General features: G+C 43.2%; 1 protein-coding gene across 1 annotated transcript in view; it reads right to left on the reverse strand.

Moving 5' to 3' along the window:
- FGGY (FGGY carbohydrate kinase domain containing) overlaps positions 1-6,543 on the reverse strand; it is a 272,803-nt gene extending 266,260 nt beyond the window's left edge. The window contains exon 1 of the mRNA XM_066597753.1: positions 6,484-6,543. Within this exon, the coding sequence (XP_066453850.1) occupies positions 6,484-6,537 (54 nt within the window). The 5' untranslated portion in view covers positions 6,538-6,543. The remainder of the gene's footprint in view (positions 1-6,483) is intronic.
- Positions 6,544-11,916: the final 5,373 nt, after the last annotated feature.

Here is an 11,916-nt window from a genome sequence, read left to right on the forward strand (position 1 = left end):
GTCAACTACCCTGTATATACAGAGGAATCCTGGCCGGCCGCGGCCGATACAGACTCCTTATAGACAAGACAGACTGATTCTAAATATTTTTCCAGACCCGGCTGAGATGTCTTCCCCGACCGGTGGGGAATTTGTCTGGTATTTCCAGTGCAGTTGAATGTTACACATTAAGCCGTGGGAAATGGCATAATCCCAGCAGACCCCATAGACACAGTGTTACGAATTCTGGGGACGTCTATGAAGGCACAACCTGTGGAGCCCACGATGCATTATGCTGAACACAGCGAAGCGTACTGACGTTATACAGATCTGTGTGCAAGAAGGAAGATGGAGAAGGGCTTCCAAATCCAATCATCCATGGTGAGGTACAGAAGTCTGCACTGGTCGGCCACTTTATTAGAGCCCCTGCTCTCTTCACAATTGTATGGAAATTAGACCCATGATGAGTGCAGCATAAATGCGTGGATCAGTTGCAGTGTGAATCCATATTAGTGACTTCCAACGAGGCCGGGTCATTGGTGCAAGACTATTCGGGGTCAGGGTTTCACTGGCAACCTTGTGGGGTTTTCTTGTGTAACGGTGTGGAGGATATACCAAGAATGGCGTGATCGAGGAAAACATCCAGTGAAAGGGGATCCTGTGGATGGAAATAACTTGTCACCAAAAGAGGGCAGAGGAGCATGTCAGGAACCATTCTGATGAGCGGTCAAGGAAACTGCATCAGAATACATCACTGGAGCTCCAACTAATATGCCGGAACACACAACTTGTCTTTAGGCTATGATAGGCTATGACAGCGGATGACCAGTTCCAGCACTGTTGCTGTTTAAGGGAAACAGAAAGGTGAGACTCCGAGGGGCAAAAGAGCGCAAAAATTGGATCACTGAGTAGCGGAAAAACATCACCTGGTGAGATGGATCCAGATATGTGTTGCACCGTATTAGAGGATCAGAATTTGGCACAAGCAGCATGAATTGATGACCCCTTTCTGTTGGTTTGTCAGAACTGCTTCAACTACAAGCAGCTTCCTGTCCGCAGGGGCCAATATTTCTGTAGAATGATTTCATCATGTAGTAGAATCTATGTCCACACAAATTCCTTCTGAAGGCCAAAGGAGATCCAACGCAGTACCAGTAGGGATTCTCTAATAAAGTGGCCGTTCCGTATATCTGCATTACAACAGAGCTGTCGTACTGGGCACTGTATGAAGGTACATAGAGAAGTGACGAGCTGCTGCGATGATGAAAATGAGCTCCTCTTCTGGTGCTTCTTCACACCTGTGCGCTCTTAGACTATGCTTACATCTGCGTTCAGGGGTTCCATTTTCCTCCTCCGTTATAGGAGCAGAAAGGTGGCCTCCTTGGACGAACGGATCCGAGTTATGACAGCACAAAACAGCACCAAATGGACCTTAATGACTTTAATGGTATCCGTTTGGTCTCTGTTCACCTGTTCAGCATTTTACCAGACATGAAAGTCCTTCATGCAGGACTGTTCCTTCCAACACTTTGTGCTGCATCTGCAATGGAACCTCCAAGCGGATGTTCCTAATGCAGATTTGAACATAGCCTTAACCAACTGGGACATGAAGTTCTGGTACTTGTTTACCCTCTACCCTTGGGTTGATTCATTGATCCTTTGTTCAGGGTCTGTATGACACATGGAGATCTGCACTTTCTTGACAACCATTAAGAAGTCTGAGCTGGATTCCCTCTATTTAGGAGCCACACAGTGGTCATGTATGCTTTCTGGTAGACCACTCTTTGTGGGTCTAGTTTGCCAGGCCTGCCAGGTTAACTCATATTTTGGATCTGACTCTGTACCCAAAAGACAGATTTCCATTGGTCCTTGGTCCCACACTTTTCCATCACTTTGAGGACAGTGAGTTTAAACACCATCTTACACCTTATCTCTGTTGCCTCTCTTAACTGATGACCTATTCCTTGGCTAGGTCATCAGTAGTTGATGGCTGGAGGTCCACTGCTCAGGACACTCATCCATTAGCTGATCGTCTGGCCCACTATCAGTGTAGGGTCAGATGTTGTCATTAGTGGTCAGAGAAAGCAGGAGCACCAGCTTCAGTTCCATTAAAATGAATGGAAGCGCTGTGCTGCTCCTACATTTCCTGCTGAGGACCATGGTCAAGATGTAATGTCCTGTCCTAAGCAGGAAGTATCAGGGCAGTGCAGCGCTTCCATTGATTTGAATGGGAGTGAAGCTGGCACTCCCTCTTCCCCCTCTGACCATCGATGACAATGTCTGGACTGCTGCACTGACAGTGGGCCTGAGCAGCACACACCTGTTCATCACCTACTGATGATCTATCCAGGGTATAGGTTATCAGTTGAAAAAGCCCAGAATGCCCCCTTTTAAGGCATCCTTGTGTATTCCCCGAAAACCCTCTTAATGCTCCTTGTCATAGATCGGTTCCTCAGGGGTGGGGCAATAATTGGAATGTTCCTCCCACTACATACACACACTTCCTAAGAGTTGCTGGTAGTAGATACTGTCAGTGGGCTGGACAATTAGCTGATGAACGGGGATCTCGAGTGGCAAACCCCCATCCATCAACTACTGGTGACCCATCCACGGGATAGGTCACCAGTTAAAAGATCCCTCTGAATTGAGGCACGTCTCCAAGAGCCCCATAGCAGCTGGTACCTAGGTTTTATGATATTTTGTCTTTTTAATCCTCCTTAAAGAGAGAGAATTTCCCTACAAGATTGCGTAAATGAAAGGAATTTTAACTGGAGGTAATGAAAAGTCTCGTTACGTGGAGCTTTTTAGCTGACGACAGCTATATTGTGGTAAACCCCATCATGGAGGATTAAATGCGGGAAAAACAAGATTAGAAGAAAGCCTCTGTATTCTCAGCCACTCACCTCAGTATAAGGCATCTGGATTACTGGATGAAACTGTCTAGAAAGAGCAATTAAACGTCTTACCACATTAATGGGTCAGGTCACATAGATGAAAGCTGTCATGTCGTGGTAAATGGCGCGGCGTTGCATTGTTTGTCTTGGCTTTTCTTACAACATTTCCTCCACATCTCAATTTAGAGTCTATAGATCTAAAGAATATGGTATGGTTGCCCGTGACGTTTGTTGAGGACTATAAACTAAATGATGACTTTATTAGAGGCCTCCATCTAGTAGGGCGTTGGACCTCCTTTGGCCTTCAGAGCTGCAGCAGCATGTCGTGTTTAAGATTCCACTAGATGATGAAATTGTTCTGTAGGAATATCGGCCCCTGCGGACAGGAAGCTTGTTGTAGTTGCTGCAGATTAGACGGAGGTGCTGACATGTTCTGACCAGCCTGACAGGAAATGGTCATCGATTCATGCTGCTAACTCTAAATTCTGACCTCCCATCAGCATGGTGCAACAGAAATCTGGATCCATCTGACCAGGAGATGTTTTTCTGCTGCTCTGTGATACAATTTTTGCACTTTTTTACTTGCTGGAGTCTGAACTTTCTGTTTCTCATAGACACAATGGCGCTGGGACTGGTCGTCTGCTGTTATAGACTATCCGTGCTGAGGAACGGCGAGTTGTTCCTTCAGATGTGTTAGTTGGAGCACCAACATTGTCAATTTGCTTGATTGTGCAGAGCCTGTTGGTCACAATTATGCCTGACCTCCTCCTTCAACTCCTTTCGGCAACAATTTGTTTCCCTCTACAGGATCCCCTTTTACTGGATCTAACACTCCATTCTCGGTATACTTTCCATACACGAGAAAACACCATAGAGCTGGATCCCAATCTGATAGCCCAACAGACTCAGCTCCTTTTTGCTCAATTGGGGTTGAGCTCAGGATGAGTCTATCTGCAGGAGCATTCGGATGGTGCTCTTAGCATCAACGTCCGCAGACAGGAACCACTCTTGTGATATCTCCATTGCTGCAGTATCACCACCCACTCTACTGGCATCAGCACTAACATCTTGGATGCCATGAGCTTAGAACGGTGCCAGTGCAGCCTCTAATTCGCTGCATCGGCCAAGTGACTTCTGGTGAGGTCATCTACCACAACAGACACCGGGAAGACAGCGGTGGATTGCTGTGGTAGAGGAGGGGTAAGTACTGCTGTTTTTGTCATTTTAACACAGTTGGATCTATAAGGGCAACATTGTCCTGTAAACACACAACTCCTTTATAGAATGATATTCCAATTGGGCATATGGACCAACCATAGAGGTCAGCTGAAATCAGGGAAGAGGCCATCACCTCAGGTTAATAAAAACATTCTCCTTCCATCAATAAAGATGGCATACTCATGCCCACGACCTGCCATTCATCATTGGCCAACGAGCCTAGGGACAATTACCAACAAATACCTGTGAGATGATGGACAGGAGAACACATGTAACCCAATAGATTGTTGAATCCGCCTAGGGCTAATGGCCCCTTCTCTTAAAGATCAGCCTTCCCTATCCTGCTCCAGGAACCTCCTCCGCCATCATAAAGACTTCTCTCCAATTGATGGTGTATCCCTGTGCCCCGGGACTGGTGGAAATGATGATGCACCATTCTGGAAGATATATCTGTCTGATTAGTATTAGATAACACTGACTCTATATGCCAATGTATTTGTAATGCTCTGACTTAACCCCGTGGCTGTGATCCCAAATCATATCTCATACGGAGGAAGAACCTCACCTTGATTTACACATTGCCCTACATCCGATCATTTATCATGGTCGTAGCCTGCAGACACTACAGGGTGTAGCAGGATAGGTCTCTGTCACTAGCTGAGTATTAATTTGCAAATCTATCAACAAACAGTGTCACACCCGTCTACCAAGGCAAATCCAGACCAGTGCTAGAGTCAAAATAATCAGAGTTTAATACATAGCCACATCAGACCCATAGAACTAGCATTGGTGCGATCCACCTGTTGCAGGTGATAGCATGCCATAACCTCATTGCATGATGGGCTATGTACTATCATCGGAAGGTTCAGACTGGCCTATCAAAGGATATTCCAATCTGTCTATGATGTACATGAGTAGAATACCCTATGTGAAGCCGAATATTGGTGTAGAGTAAATGAAAGGGGACGAGCACTTTATAGTTGAAGGGAGGGCACTATAATTATAATAATAATAATCCTATTGGGCCCAAAATTGCCCAATCTGACACTATATGATGTTCGGTAGTGTTACCTTGCTTGGTTATTGACTTCTGTGCTAAGGTGGATGACATTATGAAGGCCTTCTGATATTGGGACTGTCACTCTAGGAAAACTGGGGGGCACTATCCATCCAAAACTCTTAGCATTTTTGGGAACGCCCCAGCTTACCAGCTCATTTGCATATCGATTAAACTTTATTTTTTTAGGCATGAAAAGGGTATGAATAGCAAAAAAGGTATATTTCTGATGGTATAGAACCTGTGCTCTACAGAACGTTTGCAGTGGTTTGGTGGGCACAATTTTGACCTCCTTTTAAAGGGGTTTTCCGGGACTTTAATATTAATGAGTCATTCTTAGGATAGGTCAGCAATATCTGATTGGTGGAGGGCCAGGATCCCTGCCGATCAGCTCTTTGAAAGGCTGCAGAGCTCAGGTGACCTCTGCGGCCTCTTTACTGTATATAGTGGTGTACATTTCATAGTGGCCATGTCTTGTATAGCAACTCAATCTCATTTACTTGAATAGGATTGAGACTCTCTCAGGTCACGTGGCAAATGAATGCCACTTTATTGGGCTGAGAAAAAGATACATCACTCACCCGAGTGGCGCAATCTCTTCAGACAGCTGATTGGAGGGATCCTGAGTAGCAAAACGCCCCACTGATCTGATACTGGTGACCTATCCTAAGGATAAGTCATTAATATTGGAATCCCAGAAAATCCTTTTAAATAAACTTATGATACATTCATAAACATATGATCAGAGGCCTGGCCGGCGTTAGCTATCTCCAACTGTGCAATTGCATTGGGCATCAGCTGCTTGGGGGACAGCAGTGGAACGACTCCCCTCACAGAAGCCAGCTCTTACCCTGTCAAGGTAGGTGGTAGGTAACACAGGGTTCAGGATAAGAGGCACATATTGGACTTACAAAAGTAAAGATTTTTATTATAACCGCTAACAACAAGTAAAAATGCTTGAATAAGATCGATGATAAATGAGTAACTGTTATGCAACACTTTAACGTTTTTAGTAGTAAGGCCTCACAATCGCTATCTAATAATGACAGCACTTAGAATATACAGTAAGCAACGTACAGATGGTACACACCTTTACAAAAAAGCAATGTTTCCAAAGGAAGTAATAGTTCGAACATGATGCATTACAGATCACAGTCTGCATTTCGCAAAGGAGTCTTCCAAGAACTTGTACACAACAAGAGAATCTTATTTACCCTAACGCTCTGGCTGAATAACATGGTTTGTCTGAGTCTCTACCTAGCAGGCCTGCTTACTATCTGACTTTGACTCTTCATGTGCACACACTAGTTTTTACTGAGGTACTTCCTCACTTACAAAGTTCAGTGTCCTCTGCACCATGATAAAGGTGAAGAAATCCCCAATGTCCATTACCGGTCTGTGATCCGATAAGGTGTAGAAGAAAGCATCAGCCTCCGTATTGGGTCCAGGAGCATTCCTCTGGCGCATTCCAAGGGTGGAGCTTCGTTTTGGCACAAAAACATTTGCTTATGTGAATATTTGTTCGCAGAACCATACAAATTTTGGCAAATACGTTTACATTTGCACAGCTTCCTCTTTCAACCTTGGAGTCCGCTCTCCTCTCTGCAGTTGGCACACAGCAGGACTCGGTTATTGGCTTAGCTTCCTCCCCCAGGGCTTTCCTAGGTCTTGTGTCATGTGACTAGTACAAAACCTATAAGAGCCCTAGGGAAGAACAGCTGATCACTGATTCCTGCAGTGCACCAAGAGGAGAAAGGGCCAATTGTAGGGCAAGAGCTGTCCCCTATGGGCAGGAGTGGGGGACATCTAACATTATACTGTATATATACATGGGGAGAGAAAACAGTGTGGAGGGATTTACATATTGTGATAGGAGACATATATAGCCTGGGGTGCTAGATATATACTGTTTTGAAAAAAAATTGCTGTAAGTTATTTAATTCATTATACCTCAAAATCCCTTTAAAAAAAACTTAAGACATCCTGTAGGAAATTATTATACGGCTGTTTGCCAGAAAAATATGTAATAAAGCAACGGTGAAAAGACAAAGAAAACATTAGGTGATACATTAAATGGTGTCATTAAAAAACTTGTCCCACCAAAAGCAAGCCCTCATATGACTAAAAAATAAAAATAAATAAGAAAAGAAAAATGAAAAGTTCTGGTTCTTGGGAGGACGCGACATCAAGTGGCCAGTTTCACATTACGGCCACATGTCTGTGTGAAACTGGCCTAAAACACATAATAAATAGCCCAAATGTTGTTGTCAATTAGCCTGTGTGTTTACCTGGTGTTTACCAATGGGGTCGGAGGGTCCCAATCTGTGTAAAACAATCTCTACAAACAGAAGTTGCAGCCAGCGGCCACTACAGGTGGCATCTGGTATTACATGGCATCCATTCAAATGATAACGTGCCTTTATTACACCCAAACTGGCCATGCCCACGCTTTCTCAGTAGCTCTCCATTCCAGAAGAGGGCCTGAATTGGCCCCAATAACCTCTTTATGTCTTTATAGAGCAAGAATATGAGCAGGCATTGTTCTATTGATACGGTTCCTATGCTCAGGAATTTTGGCATACTTCACATTAAGGGCTTAGTCACACGGGCGCATCCGGGCGCCGATGTGCCCACCTTCCTGCACGGCGAAGACAGCCGCACCTGCAGTGTGGACGTCTCTCTGCAGCGCTGTAAGAAAGAACACATGACCGGCAATGGAGCCGGTCATATGTTCTTTCTGCCGATGATGCGGAGAATCGTCCATACTAGCAGTGCGGCCGTCTTATCCTGCAGGAAGACGGGCGCATCGGTGCCCAAATGCGCCTGTGTGACTAAGCCCTAAAAGGGTTGTTTGGACTTTCACTACTGAAGACCTATCCTCGAAATAGGTAATCAAAAACTGATCAGGGGGGTCCGCCACTTGGGATCCCCACTGATCAGCTGATTCCCAACACCGCTATCAATATTGTCAACATTGCAGGGGGCAGGTTTGGTACTGCAGCACAGCTCCCATTGAATTCAATGGAAGCTGTACCTGCAGTACCACACTAGGCCACTGAAATATGGACAGTGCTATCTGCTTCCAGAACTGTCTGTATTCACAGCAGAGCAGAGAATCATCTGATCAGCAGGGGTCCAAGCAGCAGACTACCGCCGATGAAATATTGATGGCCTATCCTGAGGATAGGTCTTCAATAGCCATAGTCCACTCTCATGAAGATAATCGTTGTGCATATGTCCTGATAGACTCATAGAAGTGAGTCCCCTACTCAGGATCCCCCACTACAGCGCAGATTAGACTCTATGAGTGCTCCCATTCTGGTGGAATTGAGTCATTCTTGTATCACAAGGACAATCCTCCATCTAAATGAATTTCATGTGATATTACATTTATAATGCAGCGACCGCTGGAGGGGAAATGTTCATTTCTAATTTAGAGGAAATGCTTAAGTATTTAAGGGGGTGGAATATAAAATAATTAATGAAAAAACTCATACATCGTTTATCTGGGACATGTAAATGTGTTGATGCAAGTACTGATGGCGCACATCTTGAATATAAAGTCGCATGTCTGTAATTGTTCGGTAGCAGATGATGATATCACCATCCGGAGGTGAAAATGGATGAGAATATTATTAGAAAACACAGCCCTGGGGCTCTCAAAAACGCAAGAACATACAAAACATGGTGTAATAAATATGGTAATGAGCAGCCAGTTTGATAGAATCAATATTAATGGCATACAGTGACTAAGTCTTGGATCCCGGAACTATTACATCAACATAAAGTTTGAAAACAGGGGTAATTCTAGAGACACCAAAGACGTTCCTCCCAAAGGAAAATCCATTGAATTTCAGGTGAGATCAGACAAAGGATTCATAATCTATCGTATAGGCCCTGCAGTGAGATCCGTGTTATATAGGAAGAGATCACAGTTATGGAGATCTCTGCGGCTGACAAGATGTTCTTGATATATTTTGGCTCATATATATACACTGACCGCTCACTGCATTAGGAACAGCCGGGATGTGATATCATGTGATCAGTATTGCGGTACCACGTGATGGCCGTGTCATGATGTGCTGACTTCTGTAGAAAGCAGCATTTGGCAATCATGGGTAATCGAGGTGACTAGAGTGAGTTTGATGCGGGTAGATTGTTGGTGCCCAGAAGTGTGGTGCCAGGACTTTTGACACAGTCACACTTATTGGATGTTCCCAAAGCACAGTGTCTAGAGTTTACCAAAACTGGTTGCACCATGTACAAACATCCGATAGAAGATCACATATGCTTTATCCTACCGGCGAGTATTGGGTGGCCCGTCTGGTATCTCAATAATGACATGCCACCGTGAACCAACTGACCCAGTAGTACAACAGCAGGGAAGTTAGACAAATCTACACAATGGCCATGCAATATACCTTCCGTTGACTCCGGTTCAGTAGCCGAAGACCAACAGTTGTACCCCTGATGACCAAGCACCATCGTCAACAATGCATCGCATAGACCCAAGAAAGACGGCTATAGACCTTGGACAAATGACAGAAGTTTGTCTGGAGTGATGAGTCATGTTTTCTGTGGAACCATTCCAATGCTCAGGACCGCATTTGGCATAAACAACATGAAGCCATATCGTATGGGTGTACCATTGGGGTTCAACAGACTGGTGGTGGCAGTCTCGTGGCCTGGGGAGCATTTTCCTGGAATATTCTAGGACTGTTGGCTATCATACCACAATCCTTGAACGGTGAACGCTATAGGGACCTGTTGACTGACCATCTGTACCAGTATCCTCAGGAAGTCTTCCTTGACCACAGTGACATCTTTCAACAGGACATCATACCGTGTTATCGGGCTCAGATATCTAGGGGGTGGTTGGAGAAACACGGCAACAATTTCTCCACACTGCCTTGGCCTCCAAACTCACTGGACTGTAACCCTATTGAACATGTTTGGGATATGCTGGAAAAGGGCAGTAAGATCCGTTCCTACATATTCCCAAAATTTGCACCAACTGACGGAGCTGCTGCAGCATGGGGTGAGTAGAGTATGGAGGATGTTTGCCACCTTGTGGAATCTTCCCCAATTTCTGAGAGCTGCGATCACCCAAAAAGATGGACCAACCCATTACCGAGTAGGTGTTCTTAATGCAGTGATCATTCAGTGTATATAAATACATTTCAAGAGCAGAGAATTTTCATGTTTCTACTGGTTCCTATTTGTTACATTAACGAGTTGCATTTTCATAGCATGGTGTAAAAGTAGAGCAGAAATCCTGATTTTTCCCACAAAAATGCCTAACATAATGGAGAGCAGATGCTGCGTCTGAACGTGGCTAATATTAAACCTTCTCACATTGTTCTGCAATTAAATCTATAATAAATCTAGCTATGAATATCACTTATTTTTCCCCTTTTTACTGTTTCTTGGTTACATTTTTATTTATGCAATAAAAGAAGCACCACATGTTGGAAACAATTGAGGATATTTTATGTATTCCAATTGTATGTCATGTAATCTAATAAATCACACTCCTAGAGGCCAACCTGCAGCCTTTAGCCCCTAGCAACATAGAGAGTCACATCACTGCTGAAATAAACATTCTGTAATAGCTTGGTGAAAGCATTATTACTGCTAAACACCTAACACGGTGTGGAATCTTTTACTATCCCAGCACTGACCACTGCAAAATATTGTTCTCTTATATCGAGGAATATAACTACTATAATACTTCTCCCCTATATACAAGAATATAACTAGTATAATACTGCTCCCTATGTAAAAGGATATAACTACTATAATACTGCTCCCTATGTACAAGAATATAACTACTATAATACTGCCTCCTATGTACAAGAATATAACTACAATAATACTACCTCCTATGTACAAGAATATAACTACTATAATACTGTCCCCTATGTACAAGAATATAACTACTATAATACTGCCTCCTATGTACAAGAATATAACTACTATAATACTACCTCCTATGTACAAGAATATAACTACTATAATACTGCTCCCTATATACAAGGATATAACTACTATAATACTGCCCCCTATGTACTGGAATATAACTACTATAATACTGCCCCCTATGTACAAGAATATAACTACTATAATACTGCCCCCTATGTACAAGAATATAACTACTATAATACTGCTCCCTATATACAAGGATATAACTACTATAATACTGCCCCCTATGTACTGGAATATAACTACTATAATACTGCCCCCTATGTACAAGAATATAACTACTATAATACTGCCCCTATGTACAAGAATATAACTACTATAATACTGCCCCCTATGTGCATGGATATAATTACTATAATACTGCCTCCTATGTACAAGAATATAACTACTATAATACTGCCCTCTATTTACAAGAATATAACTACTATAATATTGCCCCCTATGTACAAGAATATAACTACTATAATACTGCCCCCTATGTACAAGAATATAACTACTATAATACTGCCCCCTATGTACAAGAATATAACTACTATAATACTGCCTCCTATGTACAAGAATATAAATACTATAATACTGCCTCCTATGTACAAGAATATAACTACTATAATACTGTCCCCTATGTACAAGAATATACCTACTATAATACTGTCTCCTATGTACAAGAATATAACTACTATAATACTGTCCCTATGTACAAAAATATACCTACTATAATACTGCCCCCTATGTACAAGAATATAACTACTATAATACTGCCCCATATGTACAGGAATATAACTACTA

Source organism: Eleutherodactylus coqui, chromosome 3 (assembly GCF_035609145.1).
Source record: "Eleutherodactylus coqui strain aEleCoq1 chromosome 3, aEleCoq1.hap1, whole genome shotgun sequence".
In the NCBI taxonomy this organism is placed as follows: Eukaryota; Metazoa; Chordata; class Amphibia; order Anura; family Eleutherodactylidae; genus Eleutherodactylus; species Eleutherodactylus coqui.